Genomic DNA, 21,147 nt, shown 5'->3' on the forward strand with positions numbered 1-21,147 from the left:
GGGGAAAATAAACCCACGGCAGTGCGCAAGGCCCCGCGGCCGTCCTCTCCCGCTCCTGCACGCCTCGGCGGCACGGCCGGACCCCGAGGGCCCGCTCCTGCGTGGGAACCCCACGCAACGTCGCGCAGAGCTGCACCACCGCCCCGGCACCCCACGTAGTTTAATGTAAAACCGGCGTGTTATAGATCTGATCTGCATCTTCAGCAGTCTCCAGACAGCCGCCACGAGAACCGCCGACTGCGGCCGCACGCCCGCGGGGCCGCGGTACCCAGCGCCCCGGTTCCCTCCCGCCGCACGCGGAGGTTCCAGCCCCTCCGGCCCCGAGCCCCGCACGAAGCAGCCCCGGGGGCGGCGAGCGCTTTCGCTTCCTGGGGGCGAGGCTTCCCCAGCCCCGCAGTCCCCGCCCGGCAGGGGAGCTTCCCCCGCCGGCACGCTCGGGCGTTCTCCGAGCCACCCCCGCCTCAGCGCCGCGGCCCCCCGGCTGCGAGGGGCGCCGAGGACGACGGCTGCCCCCACCCAGCCGCGGGAACCCGCAGCCCCCTCAGGGCCCGCTACCGGACCCTGCCCTCCCGCACCGCCGTGCCGGGCCGGGAGGAGCGCAGCCCGCTCCTCGGGAGCGGGGCAGGCAGCGCCCGGCGCCCCCGCCCGCACCTCCCACAGCCTCACCAGGGGAAAGCAGCCATCTTGCCGCCCCGTCACATGACGCCGCGGCCGCGCAGCGCCTTCCACCGCCATTTCCCGCCCCGCCCCGCGGCGGGAAGCGCCTCGCCTCAGGAACGGTGAGCGGCGGCGCTGGGGCGGCCCGGGGACAGGCTGTCTGCCACCTGCTCCCGGGGACCTCCTCGCCAGGCCTTTTTTTGGAGTCTTGTGTAAAATACTCCACGGGGGTAACGGCACAGCCAGAACTTTCCATGGACGAGTCAGAAGACCCTTACTGACGAGTACGAACTGCCGTGAGGTGGGAGGTGGAATGCCTTGCACCATAGGGTTTCCCTTTTCCTAATTTTACATCAAGGGATTTTTCAACTCGGAAAAAGAAAAGAAATGCAGTTCATTTTAAAGATTTTAAGTTTATCGTGCAGTATGTTTTAAGTAAAAAGCAAGACTGGTGAACATGAAATAAAATACAAAAATAAATAACACTTTTATGATATTACAATTCCACACAAAATAAAAAGATAAAATTAAATCTGTATAAATACAAAACATCAAGTACAAAATCAAATTCTGGCACTTGTCAAAGGCCTCGTGAAAGTTAAAAAAAGCTTGTGCTACAATGTTTTATTACACATAGTGGAAGCATGCTTAACGTAAAAGGTTTAGAAGTGAAACCTAAACAGAAGGTAAGCATTTTTACTAACGGTTAAACTAAACCTACTTTTACATCAACATAGTGCCTATGCTAATAAATGCAGCACATAAAACATCCTTTAAAAACATCAATCTTTAACAATGATATATCAACAGCACATTTTGTCACCTGTGACACAGGTTACTCGTTATGGTAAATTTTTCCCCTCTCAAGATGCTTTCCACTCCTCAGGAAAGTTGGGAACCAAACCAGCTTTGATGCCAACTGGGTGAGTGGGAAGCCTGCCTCAGGCTTTTTCTGTATTACATCTGAAATTTTAAAGAACCGTAGCATTTGTATGAAAGAGGCAGGTCCTCCACTGGTGTAAACACTTAAATTTACACCATTAGAGGAGCCCCACCGCAAGCTTTCAAATAAACACCACTGTAAAGAGCCACTGAGCAGCGTCATTCTTCAAAGTCTTTAGGCAGCATTTTTGCCATTTTCCAATTTGCAATTTGGGTAACTTACTGCATGGCATAAAAACATTTGTTCAGAACAATGTCACTAGCTGAAGAGGACAGACTTGGTGGTAGATAAAATCCGCAACCAGTGCCCCAAGCAAGCCAATTCACTCATCAGTGCCCATGAACTCTCCTCATCCCACCATTAATGTTCCTCTTTCATGCTGATTATTTAACACAATGAAATTTCCGGTCAGTCTTTTTTCTCTTATATCCAGGTCAACACGTTACAAAGCCTCCAAAGTCAGGGTGTTGCATTGTATCAATACCGGGAAAGCAACACATTTCACATTTTTCCTTTCTTTCTTTTTCACATTCTGGTAGTGAGTTCTCTTCTACTACTGTTATAGACCAAAACAGTAAGCCCTGCAAAGACTTAAGTCAGCCAAGCTTTTCTCTGTTGGGACTTCAAATGTTAACATCATGTTCATTAGAAGTGAGAAGTTACAGACTTCTGCTCCCCTCAAGTTGAAGGATAACATCCATCAGCATGAAGACCAAGGCAAAATATGATCATGATCTTTTAATGTTAGATTTTCATAAAGATAAGAGTGTGTTTGTTGGGATTTGGTAGGGATTGTTGCCCATCCCTCCCAAATTCATAATTTTGGTACAAGGGCCCATTAGGTCACGGTAGAAGAGAAACTGCTTAGAAAAACTGGACTGTCATCAACAAAACATAAGATATCTGAACTATTATTATGGGCAAGCATTTGTAAGCCTGAAATGGTAAAACAATTAAAATCTTGCCTTCTGAAATTTTTGTAGAACATACATTTCTCTTCATCTTGGCCAAAAGTAGTTTCCATTAAAAAAAAATGCAGTAGGAGCAAGAAAAAAATATCCTAGGACTCCCACCACAGGTATAAATGAGCAATTTTGGTACAGTCATTGAAAGAATCTTTGTGTGCCCAGCAGTTAATCTGGACGCATGTCTGTCCAAGTCAGCAGAAATGCAAAACATTTAGGCCATTAATTTTAAATTGAGGTAATCTCATTCATACAGAAAGTACATCCAAAAAGGCTGCTGACAAGTTCACTGATGTAAGACCTGCTTTGTTTGAACTAATTATTTTTTTTCTTATTTAACTGCTGTAACTTTACGGTATGAACCTAAAAATGTATACACATGACTTATTTATGATGGCAGTCTGTCACATCCCAACCGTCCCATAGTCATACACAGAAATTGCACTTTTCAGTAATGGAAAAAGCATATGTCAGACAAGAATTAGAGAGTGTGAAAAAGTTACAAAGTAACTTAATGTTGTCCTATGGTGGTCTTTAAACAAACAAGATTATGAATCTTATGTGTACACAGTAGTATGAATATATAACAACTTTCAACATGCAATTTTTACACAAGTATTAGAGCTTCACAGCCCTTTATTACTTCAGTATGTTTGTATTAATGTGTCATTGTCTGGAAATGATAAATGTTTATCACTTCTAAATATAGATATAGGAGATGCAATATTTGAACCAGTGCTGAGAATTAAAAAACAGCCATTTTATCCCAGTGAGTGTTGTCTTCTTAAATTGTCACAACATTTGGCTTCTTTCTTTGGGTTCTTCCTGCAGATGCTCCTAAAAATGAAGTTAAAACATTACCATTTTACAACTAGTACTGTTTTTTATAACAGGATTATCCAACAAAAAATAGCCAAAAAAGTTTAGGACAAATTTTTTTTCAAGCAGTATTATATATTCACTGGCTACTTTTAAAATTACAGTTTACATAATGTTACACCCAAAATGTCTTACAAAAACTACCTATAGGTTTGAAAGTAACAATATTTTATAGTATTTCCTTACTCAGTAACTATTTAGTGTTCTTTTCTGCTACTTTAAAACATCTACAGTTCCCAAATTTTTAAAAGATAAGTTGTCACATCACCAAGACAGAGATTAAATGATTGCTAAGTTTAACTATCCCATGTACTACTTTCAAACAATCAATTAAAAAGATACAAGTCAAATATTTAAGATAATTCTTTCCTTTTCCCTAGCTGCCACATTAATAAACTAAGAGACAGTTGTAGGTTTCCGTATGTCGATATACACAACCATGTATGAATAAGGTCATCAGGCAGAGCCCTTATAAAAGGAAAACTGCTCAATTACAAAACCAATAATAAACAAATAAAAACATCTCTCCACATGGAACAAATATAATACATATATATATATTTAGAAATCCATATTCTACCACAGGTAGCACAAGTATCTTCCAGTAATAAGACTTTAGCACTGCAGGCTGATAAAAAGTAGCACAACTTAGCATTCATTAGGTTCAGGCAGTTATCAAGAGTGTCCAGCAATGTGAGCAAACAGTTACCACATGGTGCAGAGCAGTGGAAATGGAAGACAGCCATGGAAGAGAAATAATTACCAGGCAATTAAATGAATGTGACAAAGTGCCAGTCCTTTTCAGGCTCTTCAGTTACTCCGTGTCAGAGTTGCAGTGGTTACTTACAGGTGTCCAAGGGCTACATTCAGCACAGTGCAAAGCAGCTTTGGAAATGCCCACAGAGACCTTACCCCAGCAGGATCCCTCACATCTGAACACTGTTTCCCACTACACAAAAAGGCATTCTCGCTGGCCCAACACTCCAGTGCTGTACTCTTCAGCTCACCTGTGATCTCGTAGGACAGACAACCAGGCTGACAAGCATGATGCCTTATTAGTGATTTAACACTACCTCTTAACTCTCCTCAAATGCACTCCAAGTTATATAAAAATCTCACAGAATAGGACAATATAGGGAAGTGTAAAAAAACCCAGCCATCTAGACTAAGGAACTGAAGAAGCCAGATTTTTTTAAAAACAGTTACAGTCCTTCTGAATATGATTATCAACCAACCTTTTCCCGTAGCAAGGGAAGCAATTACATGAGGCCTCTCTCCCATGACATACACCTGACCTCCTATTCACTTAGAGCACGTCTGACGCCTTCCTGAGTGCTGGCCTGAACGCCAGCACACTCCACACACCGTCTCACGCGGGCAGCCTGCTCCCTGCTCAGCCTGCACAGGCACGCGGGAAAGACCACGTTTGGCCAAGTGCTGCTGCCACCCAAATACTCTGTATGCCTCATGCCCCAGATTTCTTTTCCACAACACTTACTCAGACTGGGCAGAAACAAAGGAGATTAATAGGTCTAGTTGTAGCAGCAGCCTGATCTCAACCACCTTCTTTCTAACGCAATCAGACCATATTAAATGCTCTGCCTGGCACAGGTTGCAGGCTATTGACTAAGCATCTTGGTCCTTTTTAAAATAATTAAAAAAAAAAAAAAAATCAACAAATAGGACTCCTTACAGATTTATTAGTTTGTGTTTTTCTCTTTAGTGTAGAATTTTGGATTGAAGGAGTACAAAACAGCAAAAACTAAATTTAGGATCTCCAGTTGATTCCTAAACAAAATGCCTTCTTGCCACAAAAAGACAACAATCACTTGGAGCTGTATTAAAGCTACAAAGCACTTTGCAGATATAACTTAAAACAACAATCAGAAGAATGGGAAAAAAGAAAAAAAGTTGGATGAGTACGTTACTGTTTTCTTCTGAGGATTTGTCTCATGTCTAATTTGAATGTATTTATAATAGCTGTATTCCACTACTCCTCCTTCCCCTTTACCCTTTAATAAGCACTATTTAATTGGGAGTCAGGGAAGAATGAAGACAAGAAATTAAATAAAAATATTATGGGTTAGGAGTACAGCAGACTGGTATAGTTGCAGCTATAAATACATCTCTATTGGCTAGACCAAGCCTACAAGTCTTTGTTTTCTGACATGCACAACTTTTACTAAAATAAGAGAAGCATATGCATTTGTTCACCTTTTTACATTTTCTTTTCAAATTGACTTGAGATTGTAGTTTCTCTGTCTATGGTCTTTCCCAGAGAGAACTTGTTGCCTCACAACAGATGACTTTCAAGGATCTCTCTTAAAAAAGACACTTTATTACTTCAAAAGCCCATAGTTTAAAAAAAAAATTACAAAAAACCCTATTCAACATACTGCCAAGCCTTTCACTATCCATATTTTATCCATATATAAAGAAAACCATGTTTTATTTAAATGTATTAAACTTGGGCTTTTTTCATTATCACAAAATTATGCAGATTATTTCTTTCATGCCAAGTGTTCCCCATCTAATAATCTCAGAACACATTTCTATTCATTTAGTACAAGTAGTCTAACCTATTTATAAAGGAGCATACGGAAGTGTTGGTATTACATCATGGGAGAAGACGCGATGCCCAAACACTAAATGAGGTTATGTTGTGCAACCAAAACTAGGCAGTATACAACTGGTTAGACACATCTGCTTTAAATTCCAAGGCGGCCACTACAGAAGGCATTAAATAGCTTTCCAGGTATTCAACAAATATCAATAAGGAAAGGCAAAGAGAAATTTAGAGATGTATCCCACAGGATTCTTTTCATCACCAAGTATTAACGGCCACCACTTTGATAATTATGACTAAGATAAATTCAGGGACTTAGCAGAGCAGCACACACTGCTAACACTGAAGAGTGAGAAAGAATGCGTTAACTGCACGTCTGATGCCAAACACAAATGTAACAAACACTGTGGATCATTATGAGCTGAGCATGAATTATATGAGATTGGGGATGGCATCCAAATCTCAAATCAGTAATAAACTTGACACTGACACGACCCTTACACTACTACTCTCTTATAACCTCTGTAATACCGTAACTCACAGAGGTCTTTATTGTTTTGTTGTCCCTGTTCTTCAGCACTCTCATTTACTAATACCAGACACATTTTTGCAAACTTGCAGATGGAAACTTGCCTTAATGGCTACCTCTGGTTGCTATGATTATATTGCTTACTTTATTTTCTTCTTTATATTTCAGAGAGATTATTTACTACCTTTACTACTTTTTCTGAAGTGCCACTGAGTGCAACTGAACAACTGCCTTGCTCCACTTTAGTGGTGACAGCTCTGCCACGAGAATTAGCAACAGAACAATAAATGAACAAACTTTGGTTGTAATCTCATCGTTTGCTTTTTTATTTTCCCCTCTTTTTTTTTTTTTTCTTCAATCTGAAACGTTACAGATGTGTACACATAACTTTACTATACGTCCTTCTATGGCCACTTCTCTTGGCTTCACAAAGTACTATGAAAAGACCAAACTCTCTGTGAAAACACCACATTTAAACAGTGCACACTCTGCACTAAAACTCGCAGACACTCCCTGCCAGCATTGCTCCAGGGGTGTAATAAATGAGAGTTTTCTTTATAGGAAAGGTTTGATACTTAATACATAAAGATAATTCAGATCACTATGGAAAACAGTTGAAATCCTACTACATTATAGATTTGTCTTATTGAGCCTAAAATTTCCCAATTTTTACACTTGACTTGTGGAACTCTCCTTTGAGAACAAAGTGCAATTAAGATCTTAAACAGTTTTAAAACCTATAAATTATTTTACCTTTTGATAAATTAACGTCTGTCACTTAAATTTAATATCTGATTTAAAAAATGGAAATTGTGTAAGATGTTCTAGTGTTTTATTCCCTTCATGCCTGAACAGGCTGAAAACTGAGAGATTTGGCATTACTATCAAACCTTTTTAATAAAAGGTAACCAGTCAGTAATCTCTGTATGTAAGTACAGGAATACTCCACTTTTAATATTGGGTCATTAAGACTCAAGCTTTCTGTAAAATGCTACAGTAACATATATAATTTTAGGACTGTATGATAACTGAACACCCACTGATAAGTCTGAAACTGTCCTTCCTGTCCTTTCAATAGGCTTTGTGTTGAAGACAAGTTACATGTGTGTACAGAACTAAGAATCAAATGACATTAAGATTCTAACCCAAGTCTATTTTGACTACTATTAGCTTCTCAACAGTTACAGTGAATATATCTGGCAAGCTTTTTTATGACTGGGCATCCGGTGAGTGAAAGCAAATGAGCTGTGCAGTGCATTCTATATACTATGTTTATAGAATTTGAAAGTGGATGGTTAAGTTACCAGCACATGTTTGTTTAAAGAGATAGGTTAGATTTAAGACAGCAAAGCAGGTGCACAAGAAAAGGAAAACAATATATCGCTCATTTTCTTTTTCTAGATGCTAGTAACTTATTTACTATAAGATCCAAGCACCAATTTTCTACACACCTGAAACAGCCTTGTTAGACACTCTGCTCTCTGAGGCCTTCTTTCTATTTTGCTCAACCCCCTTCATTGAGGTCTTAGGGGTTCTAATTAAATATAAAAAAGTTAATAAGTCACTTGCAATGAAGTTGAAAGGCTGTATCCAAAAATATAAAGACACTATCAAACTGTGTTTGGCATGAAAACATTTTACAGTTTCCCATAGAGCCTCCTCCTGAGTACAATTCCTATTGACATTATTATGGCTTACGTAGATACATTAAATAGGAGAACATCTCCCCATGAACAGATTTTTAAAACTCTGTTCAATAAACTGATTCAGTTCAGACACTGTGGCATTACAGTCTACATATAAAAATATACATATTTCATTAAGTGGAAGCAAAGCTTCATGGAATGAATGTTACAAATAGAAATGTTGGAACACAGTGTAAATGGAGACAGTACACAAGAGGATGAGAACACTAAATATTTTCTTGCAGTATAAGGTAAAACAAAGTTTCATTACACTCTCAAAGTACTGTGAAAAGTAATTATTTTTACTTTGAACAACAGTTGCACCATTATGTGTAAGTACTATTCAGAAATCACTGTGCTCTTGCACTTTGCATTTTCTTTCATCTTTAGGCTATAAACAAGCTGTGCCCTTACCCTTGTCTGCAAAGCAGTCTATGAACTGGGGCATTCTGTCCTTGATTAGGTTGAAGTACGCTGTTAAAACACAAACTTCTATTAGTGCTTTTTCCCACTTTAAAAAAAAGAAATTCTCATAAGGAATATGGAATTATGCATCACATTTCACATAACAAATTCCAGAAAGGCTAACAGGTTCTGTAATGCAGATGACACACAGGCAAAAGCAGCAGGAATTAAAATTCCAGAACAGGATTACTACTTCCGCTATTTAAAACAAAGAAAAAAAAAAGCACTCAGATAAAACTCCCTCAATAGCACCTTCTGTTCCTAGTCATTGATAAGAACATACAGGAAAAAAGGATTGAATTGCTTAAACTAGTCATTGAAGATTGAACTACATTAGTAGACAGCATATCTTCAAAGCTTTTGGGTAAGCATGGGATAAAAATTGTTTTTAAGGGATGCCAGGTATCAGACTTTTTATACTAGAAAACGGTGCAGACAGGCCTCTTATGAGTAGGACTGCTGTCTTCCTGAACAGCAAGCACTGAACACTGAAATTTCTGTTATCTAAACAATCACACAATCTAGAAGCAAGAACTTTTCCTCACAACAGAAAGCCACTCCTTTTCTGACAGGTTTCTAAAGACAAGCATATCAATGATTACACTGCAAAGTAAAGGGTATTAAGAAAAGCAGTATCAAACTGAATCCTGAGATACCAATAGTGTATCTCAGAGAAAAACCTTGAACCTGAGCATACAGATTTAAGGCCATAAATAAATAATTTCTGAAGATAAAATTTCAGAACTGACTCTGAAGAAAATAAATCTTTTCTAACTTCTAATGAGCTAATAAACCCCTTTCTTGGAGAGTGCTAAATCAGATTTCATTACTGTTTGTCATAACAGTGGCAGGAATTGAGCTGACTTAGGGCAAACCAGCAATGCAGATCAAAGAACCTATCATTATAAGACAGTTCCTTAAAAGCATCCTAATACAAGTAATCTTCACTCACCGGCTTTCAGGAGTTTTCTGTTTTATGATTATTTTTTTACTTGGCATTCCCATTTCTGAAGCCCTAGAGAAACAAAAGTATTGAAACATATTTAAATTACGAAATCATCATCTATGTCTTCAACAGAAACAGTAAGAGAAAACCTACAACAGGATCTACACATCTATGTGTAATACTGCAAGAGTAGTACTACAGATTGTCTCTTTTTAGTCATAAGCAAGTGTAACACAACTGTTCAGTCCACAGTGTTGCAGGATAATGCCCACCACCATCCCCCCAAAAAACTGCCAGAGATACTCTACCAAGTATCTCTATTGCTAGGCACTTTAGAAAGACTGATAAAATAACTGGGAGCACTTTTTATAATTTACAAAATCGACCATAAACTAAGTGCTCATCGCTGGAATATAGCATAAATGCACAACTTCAGAACAAACATTTTTCTCTCATACAAACAAGACATCTCTTAAAAGTAAGAGTGAACTACTATTAGTAAGACACCACACACCTGAAGACAGTTTTTTATCAATTTTTCCTAGGAGAGATGTTAGTTTGCAAAGAAGCTGTTACTCCAAAAACTTCTTTTTGCTATTTCCAATGCCTCCTACTCATCCTCTTGCACCCCGCCCACCATCACCACACAAAGGGAGAACTGCACATACTTCATATACTTTTTCCTGTCCAGAGATTTCTGTGTAGCTGTTGAAAGTGTCGCTCTCTCTCTTGGGCTCTTTACTTTATCCTAAAAAAGCAAAAGAAACAACAATAGCACTAGTTACTGCTCTTATTGAGCTTAACCCTGTCTGACCTGCCTTTACTTAAGGAAATAAAATTTAAATAAAACCCAAACAACAAAACCAACAGTGTTTTCAGTACTAAGTTCACATTGAGACTAAATTCAAGGTTTTTTTCTTTTTTTAAAATTAAAGGCTCTTCCTTACACTACCAGATTTAAAAGGGTTGTGTGCCATAACAAATTCTTGTTATGGACTTTTTGTTATTACTTTCACCATGTTTTTCACTCTAATTTTTATGCATCTACACATTAAAAGTTTCAATATAATAATCTCCTACTGTACTGCCCTCTTTTTTTTTTTTATTTGAAGAAAGTTACATACAGAAGCATAATTAAACAATTTAGATTTAAAAAACTTTTTACTGGGTGAGAAAGAATCTCTTAAAAGCAAAATGATTCAGAACTTAAAATCTCAAAACAGTTTACATTCTCTTAAATGTAACACACCATTTGCCTGAGCATCTTCTCTTTACGAACTTCACGATCATGACGCAGAATATTCATTCTTTCTGATGCTTCCATTGTAAAAAAGATGTCATGGATGTCATACAGAGCAGCTCGCAGCTGGAAAGAATAATTAAAATTTTAATAAAATAGTCAGATTAGCATTCCCATGGTTTTGATCATCAAGCTCTTCTCACTTTCAATCTAAACAAAACTCTTGAAAAGATAATTTTGAAATCTCTCTTAATGTGTCAACACAAAAATGGAATTCTCTCTTCACAGCCATAGTTTAAACTTTTTACTTTAAAACAAAGTCACTATGAAGGTTTTAGGTATTTATACTACAAAAGCAGAATATCTAGGAAAGACAAAAAAAAAAAAAGGTTTGAAATGTGTCACCTGAGCCATTACTCTTTCATGAAGAGATGCATCTTGTGCTGAAACACTTCCTCTTTTTAATGGGGCTTCAGACTGAAAATTTTTTATGAATTCCATAGTATCCTGGGGAAGACAGGAAAATAAGATTAAGCACCAAAGCACAATCCTTCACAACAAAGCAATCATTACAAACTGTACACATAGGACATATATTCTTTGTTTGACTTGGACCTTATGACACTAAGCAACGCAACACTCAAACATGTTCACATGACAGACAGTCCCAAACTCTTCTGAAAGCAGAAAATGCATGATTTCATCTGTCAATTGAAGGTAGGAACAAAAACAAACAGGAGGAGAAGCTGCATAATATAAAAATGCTGATCTCACTTTTACAGTTTGCTTAAGATGTTTCAGTTTTTCTGTCTGCAGGAGTCTACGAGTGAGAAACCCCTTTGCCACAGCAGTGATCTTATCGAACTTCATTTGTATCTCTGGACTGAAAACCTTAAAAGAAAAGAAGCATTTTCTAAACATTTGATTAAAAAAGCAAGAATTATGAATTATTTCTCAAATAACATCAATCATGTGACATAAGTTTTCAAGTAAGAAACAAGCTGTTGATAAAGGTGTTGCCCAGGCCAGAAGTATCCACCATAATATTAACTTAGCAGAAGCAATATGTTGTTATGATTATTTTGCACCTATGCGCAATGAGAAAAATATCCCATATAGTTCTCTCATGTAATCAAAGTCAGTATAGGAAGGGATACTAAACTTTACTGTGAGATTTATTACTGCACAGTTATTATAAAGTTACCAGTGTCTTACAGAAACTAGAGGGCTTTATAAGCTATAAATAAATCTTTTTTTTCCTTACCTGAGTCCACCTAGTTTTGATTCTGTTACTTGGCCTAGATACTGAGGTTTTTATAACTCCAGTACCTGATGGTCCCCAGAGAAAGAATGAAGTTTCACTTGTTGAAGCAAAGGTATTAGGTGTTGTCGTATGAGCAAAACCTGCATGCAAAGCAGAACGTAAAGTTCACCACACACTTTTGTCCCTGAAGTAATGACTATGTGTGCATATACACTCAGCTCAGAGGCAGCAGCTTTGTTTACAAGGTCACTTATAGGCAAGAAGCAATCTGCATATTTCTGATTCATTTCCTAGCAAAATTTGCTAAACAGAGGTCAAACCAAAACATTTCATAATGTTCTGGAACAGGTGAGAGGTGTTCCATCAGCTATAGCTGTAGGTCCTTGCAGTCAAGAGCCCTTGGCAGAGCCCCTTTAATCCTCCTACACAAAGGAGAACACCTGGCTCACTGCTGTGCCGCTACCTGGCATGAGGATGAACCTTCTGTGACACGATGCAAACCCACATCCTCATCCTTGATCAAATGAGTTTACTCTTAGCTTGTTTTCCTTGAATATGCCCTATAACAATTACATAACAAATGCAATACATGGAACAGTACAAGGGTGGCTGAAACTGTGCTGAATGCCAGCTAGATGAAGATGCAACACAGACTTTGTTGTACATATGCTGTCAACAGCTGAAGGCAGCAGCTGTCTGCATATCCTGACCAGCAAGCACCCTAGGACAGGAACACTTCATTTATCAATACAGTGGGGCAGCTGGTCCAGTCGAATACTGTAGAGCAAAATATATCACATCATTTAATCTATATTCTACCCTCTCAGTTTTACCAATGCTGGTAGAGTTTGTGTTATGGACCGTCTCCAGCTGAGACTGCACACTTTCCAGCAAGCCACTTTCGCTTTTTTTCCTCCACTCCAACTCCATCCTACTGTTAATATTCACTTTGGAAATTTCTATTTCCGTTGTAGCAACCTTCTTTCCTTTCAACTTTCTCTCCTGCTCTTCCAGCTCCTACAAAAGAAAGAATCAACTATGAGACTTATTTTTCTAATTTTGCAAAGCAACAGAATATACATTTTAAAACCAACTGCTTCCTGACAAACTGCAATACAACACACATGCCCTTTGCTTAGAATTTTTTCTCTTTTTACCTTACCTTCTGCAATTTCTCCTGTTCTCTCTCTTGTTCAGCTATCAGAATCGACAGTTGTTGTGCATGCTGTTCTTCAAGTCTCTTCCTCATTTCTTCAAAGGCCAACATTTTAGTTTTTAAAATATCTTCTGAGAAGATACATTACAAAGAATCAAGTATTAAATAATTTCTGTATGATCTTTGCCACAAACATACATGGCAGGAGTAATTTGCATCATCAGTAAAAAGGTGCAACATATCTTTGACATCAGGTTTCCATTAGGTATCACGAAGAACCTCATCAGTTACTACTGTCCTTCAAAATATTTGCATGTTCATATTTGTGGGATAAGCACGTGAATGGAACAGCAGTAACACCAACTGAGCCTATATTAAAATAAGGAAGGACACAAAAAATCTAGGTCTAAGAATAGTATATCTACACTTGCTTGAGTGAATTAAAATTATTTATGCCACTTCAGCTTGATTTGGTAGAGGCACATACAGATGTAACACAGTCTGGAATTCAAAGAAAATACCTATATAGTGATTTGCAACCCATTAAAAGGTATTTTCTTTTAATTTACAGTCTATCTTTTCTTTTAGTAGTCTTATTGAGACCTCATGGAATTAGACATAATTTCCTTCGTAAAACCAAATTCCAATTTCTATTGGAAATCAATATTCAAATGCTGTCAAATGATACCTTTGAGGATAAATACGTAATGCACAAAACTGATACATGGTTTAGGTGATGTTTCCTCATAAACTGTTTAATCAAGTATTTGTTACAAATAACTAAGACTTCTGACTCCAAGAGACTCCTAAGACAGCAATTACTCCATTCTGTAGCAGTTAAAACCAGCTCAAGTAGCAAGTAGAATTTCAGAATTTGTCATTAAAAATTAGAGGAATGAGGTTACTGAAAAAAAGATAATTTACAGTCAATAAAATTTTAGTCTTTTGATATATGTACATACTTAGAAACACCCATGATTAACGATCATTGGGGTTTTTTCTAAAAGATGTATAAACTGAGAAGTAAGTTTTCAACTACAGGAAATCTTTTACCTTTTGCCATACTATCAGGGGCTGTATTCTTGGTAATGTAAATGGATCCCACAGGATATTTCTGTTCTTGCAACCACTGCTTCTCTTGTTCTTCCATTCCAACTGTTAGAACACAGGGACCGTTTTCTTTTTGGCAGTTGTCAGTGTCTAAATCAAGTCTACGTTTTACCTTTTCAAAACTATTTTCTAGAAGCTGCTCATTTGCTGGGGAAACACTTGGAGTGTCCATCTGCTGTCGCACATTCTTCGTCTGCATTAGGAGTGGGGATGGGTTTTCTACATCGTAAGATTTATTGAGTTCTACTGGAGAATTACATTTAGTGTTTTCTAGCAAACTCGATGGTTTTGTTTCATTCACAGCTAGGAGCTTCTGTGTTACTGCAGACTGACTGATGGCAAATGGCTCATTCAATTTTGGAGCTACAATATTAGTACTAGTCTCTACTTTATATGGCCCTCTGCTGTCCATCACTACCTGTCCTTCCACTGTAGCCGACAACGTTCCTTTGCTTTCCAAGTGCCCAAAGGAATGGCGATTCGGTTTGCCAACCCCCAACCCATCACAAGAGCCTGAAGAATTCCTGTTGACACCAGGAACTCTGCTAGGGCAAACCATAGTGAAGTCCACCATGAACTTTGGCACTGATTCAGAAACATTATTTTTATCAGCAATATCTTGCATGATTAAATCCATCGCTCTACCCTTGCCTTTAGGACTTAACTCATAAGCATTCACAGGGTTATTTATAACAATGTGGCCCATTGACAAAGGTCTTGGGCGCCTTCGGTGCATTTTAGGGCTCATGCTCGGCTCTGGGCTTGGCAATTTGGCGTAAGAGCCTGTGAGGCTCCTGACAATGCTACTGTCACGATCAAACATAGAAGTCTTTTTAAAGTCTTCATCCGAATCCGAATCCACCAGTGGGGGCGTTCCAACTCTCATAGGTATATCCACTTTAGAAAAACTGGATAAAGTTGACATACTTGTGTTATTTGTATGAGTAGAAGCACCTTGGAGAAGGGTATTTGATTTATTAAGACTGGGTTTATCAAGTGGCAGAGAGGTGCAACTTCTGCCTGTAAGCTTTACTCTTTCTTTCACAGAGTCAGTTGTTTTAACGCCATCATTTTCTTTATCTGAATGACTTTCACTCATACTTCTCTTTGAATTACTTTTTGAGCTACGTTTGGTTTGCTCCTTCTCTATATATTCCCTAGATTTCTTCATCAGGTTCTGAAGACTCATTACATATGGATCTTGGACTTCCTCATCTGACAGTGGCACTCCTAGTCCCTCCTGCTTTTGCAAAGCATGTGACACAAGCTTATGATGCACGTTGTCAGGAGACGCAGCCCTTGGACAAGGTACGTCTTTTGAGAAGGGACTCTCGCTTTGCTTTGAAAGAACATTTTCTTCTGCTGCTTTAACTACTTCAGTCACATTTGATGTCACCTGCCCAGTAGTATCTGCTGGATTAAGTTCTGGTGCCTTTTCAAGCTCCGTGGGACCATGCCTTTCAGGAGAACATGCCAAATTGACATCCGACAGAGCTGTGAAGTCAGCTGAAGCTTTTGAATCGGATTCAGGACAAGTATTCTCAGTCTCCCATGCATTCACATCACTGACACTAGCTCCTTTCCTGATCTGCAAATAAAAATTGTAAAAAGTCATGTATTTTCAACGAAATCTCCTCAGATTTTCAGATTCCTCCAAGCTTCACCTTAATTAAAAAGAATGCTAGTACCTTAAAACCAATAAAAATTTTCAGTTCAACTGTTACCAATTTCCTATAAATTACTTGCAATACAGAGCTCTTTGCAATGAGAAAGAGATTATTGAAATTAAAATGTAAGTTTGAGTAATGGTCCATTCAGCATTTTCACTGATACCAAGTATCTGAATGCAAAGAAGCCCTTTTCTTCATAAGGTAATCTGGATATATTCAAATAATTTTACGGCTTCAGATTGTCCTCCAAGATTCCTCTTAAAATATGAAAACATTTATATTAAATAAGAAATGTAATTGAAAAATTTCAGCATGAAATATAGACTGATCTCTACACAACTAAGAACAAATCAACAAAACTCTTAATAAAAATAGTGGAACTATAAAATAATTTGTTCATTTCTTTACTAATCCAGAGACAATTAAATACAAGTTTTCATTTGTCCAGTACTTGGAAAACCAACTTTATTTAAGTGAGAATTAAATGCTTCTTCCAGCCAGCATTTGTTTAAAAGGATTTTCACACTAAAATTATAGGTTATCCTATGTGTTATTAAGGCGACACCTTTGGGGGGAAAAAAAAAAGCTAACTTATTTTTGTATTGAATATATGTTCCTGGTCCACTCTTCAAATTTCAAGCCAGACAGCTGTTGCCATGTACACTCCAGTAAACAATGCAAACTAGTAGGTTTTGTTTGCCACCTTAGTAACTCAACAATTCAGTACTAACTGTACTTGTTTAAGCAACAGGTTAATTTAAACTGTATTACAACTGTTTCAAAGACAAATAATACCCCTTGATTGTATTTAATATTCTTTTCAATTTAAACCTCCTCTAAATTCCTCATTGAAGCAGCAAAGAAAACAAAATAATTGCAGTAAAATTCTAAAGCACACAATAGAATTACAAGTTATTGTGAAGGCGATTTTAATTCTGTAATTGTAAGGTTGAATATAGATTATTTTCTGATTAAACTATAAGTTTGCAAATAAAGCAAGCTCTAACACCAGGCATCCTGTTCATTTGTTTTTACAATCTAGTTGTTTCAAACACAGTAACAAAAGCAACAGTCAGTCATCTGGTGTGGTCTGTCTCTTGCATATACCAAAATAAGCCATGAAAAGCAAGTCCCGTGCATTACAACGAACACAGATATTATCACTAAATAATCAATTATCAAGTCACGTAGCATGAAATACCAGCAAACACTGGTTCTAGGGAGTTAACTGCTATTAATTTCATGTTTATATTGGTGAATAATTAAACCTCAGCACTTTCTCAAAATGTCTATAAGCAGAAGTTTTCTGTAATGCTGTAAGAAGGCTTCGGACTAACACTACCTGAACATTTTCTAGAATCTCCTGTACACAATTCAACAAAGCTCTTTTCCGGGAGTTCTGTTTCCAGGTCTCTAGGTCCAGTGCTTTCTGTTTATATTGCTGAATTTCCTTTTTCTTTTCAAGGCTAAGCTGCAAAACAGAGTGTAAGAAACATGGCTTATATCACTAAATGCACATTTCAATACAGAATTACAGAAATAACTTAGAAAGAAAAACAACAGAACAAAACAATAGAAGAACAACAATCACCTAAGTTGAGACTTTGTGCACACTTTAAATGCCAGCTTCTTTTTAACCAGTTATACTTTTTTTAATAGAGATCTTGCACAAAATGCCTTCTTGGCACACACGCAAATGAACATGAATTTAAAAGATCATTTATAAAATATTTGCATGAACATTACATGCTACAGTACGAACTTCAAATGACACAGGACTCAGACCACAAGACAGGTCTTTCAAGTCCTCTGTGGAGATGGGAGGTTTGGGCATCCTGGGCAGCCCTCTGTGACCAATCTTCCTACCCATACTCAAACTGTTAAGCTCTACGAAGGACTAGCTCGCACTTGCCCTCTTGAACCAGAGGTGAATTTCACAACAAGGCAGAAACGTATGCAAGCAGTCTTCTGGATCCTTTCAACAACCAGAACCTGAAAATCTTCTGAGTTACTGCTTTAGAATATGTAGTTTGGATAAAAGTGAAAACTAGATCTACAAAACCACATCTACAAAAATGAGTTTCACAGAGTTCTACAAAATTAGTCTCAAGTCAAATTATGCATTTCTTCCATGAAACCTTAAAATATCCACCCATTTGTAAATGAAAAATATTATAATATACAATTTAGTCTCCAATGTATATCTGTATCATGATTCTTGGGACATCGTTGTTAGAGAGTCTCTCCATTCATACTTCCCATCACTGAAACAAGGAAGTCAGCTGCATTATTGCATAAACTACCAACAGTCTTCTGCTTGGCTCTGTTTGCATTAAACATAGAATGACTTAACATAACTGATGAGCCTGTGAAATACATTAGAGGAAGCTGCAAACACATGCAAAATTCACTTAAAAGCTTTTTAACTATCTCAGTATTGCCTATTTGCACTTTTTTTCTGACACTTTTAAACTCGCATGTTCAATATTCGGAATGTCAATATGATTTTACATGAAGTTATTCCCAGCAATAACATTAATCTATTAATACTACAAATAATTTTACTCCCCTTGTGAAGATAACAGATTTCATGAAATTAAATTAAATGTAGTCTATGTGGAAGAAAGTACATTTTACCCCTTTACTTTGTAAAATTAAGGCTAGGAATGCCTAGAATACACTAAGCAGCAGCCCAGATGATGCCTCACACAGAGCTGTACCTTCAGTAGAATCATCACATGTGGACGTCAAAGCTACTGCCAATAGCACAGAGAGCACACCAGGGAAGAAAAGGAAAGAAAAAAAAAAAAGTCTTACCAGAGGGGAAAGCACAGGAACTCCGTGGAATTGAATGAGGGAGATATTTTTGTGCTGAACAGTGAAAGAGCTTTCTCTTTTTATTGCCTCTTCTTGGATTCTGGAAAGATGTTTCCTACAGAATATTTCATAGTCCTCCATCTTCATGTTAACAAAGCTGTAAAGAATAATAATGTTACTCTTCCACGTATTTCCAAGACCATGAAGGGAAAACACCACCACAACTAATTCTGTATCACTGTATTCCAGGAAACAAATTATACATTAGAAAACTGAGCTAAGTTTCTCTTTTTTCTATCATTAACAAAAGCTGCAAAGCTGGTTTCTTTTCCCATATAAAAATAAAATCTACTTATATGAGCAAAAAAAGATGATCACAGGTACACTGAGAAGAAAGCAAGCATTGAGATATTGAAGATTTACAAAACTACACATGCTACAATTTCCGTCAAAGACTAAACCTTTAAGGTCCTCCGTGATTATCATATAGATCCTATCGACTGTAAAAAAAAAAAAAAAAAATTGCAGCCAAATTTAAAAAAACCTAAAATAATTAAGCTGACATTAAAGCTAGACCAGCCTTTATATTCAGGGGCCTGAGAGGAGTTTGTGTCTCACTCCCATAAGCCTCCTCCTCGATACATCCCTCTATGAACAGACGCCAATACTTCCACCAAAAAAAAATACCTTACAGCCTAGTTTCCTTAAAAGAGCCTACATATCTCACCCTGCCCATCCTACCGGAGTCAAAATTGAGAGTCAAGCACCACCTGCCAAGGCCTGCCAACGCTTTTGTTCCCCTCGCACACCCCTTCGGCTGGTTCCTGCCTTCCTCCCGCCCACTCCGGGCGCACCGAGCTCCCCCCAGGCCGCCGGGCAGGACCCCTGCTCCCGGGCCCGGGCGCCCGCCCCGCCTCTCCCCGCCTCCCCTCTCCTCTCCCTCGGCCGCCCTGCCCGCACCAGCCCCACACCCGTCTCCGGGAAACCGGTGGCGCCGGGCCTGGGCCCCGCGGCCCTCCCCGCCCGGCAGCTGCGTGCCCACCACAGCGCTGTCCCCCCGCGGGGCCCGGCCCGGCGCACAACCCGCCCAGGCCCTGGCGCTCCCGGCCAACCGCTCGGTACCTGCGCGGGGCTCGGAGTCCTCGGAGCCCCCGGCCCGCTCCTCGTAGCCCGGGCGCCCCGCGCAGCGCTGCCCCGGCAACCGCCCCGCCCCGCCGCTCCCGCAGCACTACAAGGCCCAGCGCGCCCTGCGGCCGCTCCCCCCACCTCGGGGCGGGGCGCTGTCCTCTGGGCCAAAAGTTTAGGAAAAAACCCTCTTGATTTGGTCTAGGAAAGGACGTGAGCTCGACCTGCAAACCCCTTCACGTATCTGAGCCGCGCGGGACAAGTCTGTCATTCCTGGGCGAGCTCCCAGGCGAAGGGGGGCGAGCGGGGAGCGGGCGCCATCGGTAACGGCTTCCCGGGGACTCCCACCCACGGGTCTCCACGACAGGTTCCCCTGGGAGCACGGGCCAAGTCTGCTCTGCTTTCGCACAGTAAACAGCATATGGCTGTGCAGCCCTTGGATCGCCAGGACCACAGATGTGCCGCCGGCAGGTATCCGTTTCATTGAACACGCTGCGATGAGAAAGATAAACATGAGCCCTTGTTAATCGCGCTCTGAGGACAGCATCACGGTGTCACCGCGGACATCCTATCCCTCCCGCCCGGCGGCAGCCAGCTGCTGGTCCGGCCAGCCGGGGGAGCGGATAATACTGACCCCTGAGGCAGGTCAGGCAGGAAACACACGCTTGTTTGCCAGCACTCAGTCCAGCGAAAATTAATTTAAATGTATGGAAACACCTAGTTCCCAGTGAGCATTTAGAAATGTTAAAGCTGTAATTCTTGTTTCAAAAAACAACTCCTTCATCTGTTACCTCTTCAACATGTTAAATATTATTGAGGCTTTCTTAAAATCTTCATCTTTAATCTTAACAAATGCTGTTGTTTATCAAAAGGTTTTTAAATATGTAAGACATTTAATTAGCCATTCCATTATTTGTTATGTTCTGCATATATACATCTGATTTTTCTTCAGATACACCTGGCAGAAGCACAAAACCATATACAGAAAAGAATATCTGAGACGCTCAGAACAGCTCGGACAATATGGGACAAATAATTATCTCAGTTATTAAAAAAAAAAAATTAAATCCTGTTTAGAAGATTGCCTGGTGTCTATTCCACCTCTGGTTGGCAAGAGTTCCTCACTACAA

The 21,147-nt window shown here is 39.4% G+C and overlaps 2 protein-coding genes across 7 annotated transcripts in view; both read right to left on the minus strand.

Moving 5' to 3' along the window:
* The window catches only part of VPS35L (VPS35 endosomal protein sorting factor like), a 58,315-nt gene extending 57,559 nt beyond the window's left edge, over positions 1-756 (minus strand). For both annotated transcript variants that reach the window (XM_074886037.1, XM_074886039.1), the window contains exon 1: positions 667-756. In XM_074886037.1, the coding sequence (XP_074742138.1) occupies positions 667-683 (17 nt within the window). In that variant the 5' untranslated portion in view covers positions 684-756. The remainder of the gene's footprint in view (positions 1-666) is intronic.
* A 294-nt stretch (positions 757-1,050) lies between these two features.
* CCP110 (centriolar coiled-coil protein 110) lies at positions 1,051-20,262 on the minus strand. 5 transcript variants are annotated; one of them, XM_074886032.1, is made up of 15 exons: positions 20,242-20,262; positions 18,893-19,049; positions 17,418-17,546; positions 14,349-15,993; positions 13,302-13,426; positions 12,973-13,156; positions 12,140-12,279; positions 11,650-11,766; positions 11,281-11,382; positions 10,885-11,001; positions 10,304-10,383; positions 9,642-9,704; positions 8,639-8,698; positions 7,991-8,073; positions 1,051-3,402 (listed from the first exon to the last, which is right to left on the minus strand). In XM_074886032.1, the coding sequence occupies exons 2-15, from the start codon at positions 19,037-19,039 to the stop codon at positions 3,350-3,352; spliced, it is 3,045 nt and encodes a 1,014-aa protein (XP_074742133.1). In that variant the 5' UTR covers positions 19,040-19,049; positions 20,242-20,262; the 3' UTR covers positions 1,051-3,349. The 5 variants fall into 5 exon arrangements, with proteins under 5 accessions (XP_074742133.1, XP_074742135.1, XP_074742137.1 ...); XM_074886034.1 differs by lacking the exon at positions 20,242-20,262 and adding an exon at positions 20,015-20,101; XM_074886036.1 differs by lacking the exon at positions 20,242-20,262 and adding an exon at positions 19,935-19,955.
* Positions 20,263-21,147: the final 885 nt, after the last annotated feature.

This window comes from Strix uralensis, chromosome 16 (assembly GCF_047716275.1).
Source record: "Strix uralensis isolate ZFMK-TIS-50842 chromosome 16, bStrUra1, whole genome shotgun sequence".
Classification (NCBI taxonomy): Eukaryota; Metazoa; Chordata; class Aves; order Strigiformes; family Strigidae; genus Strix; species Strix uralensis.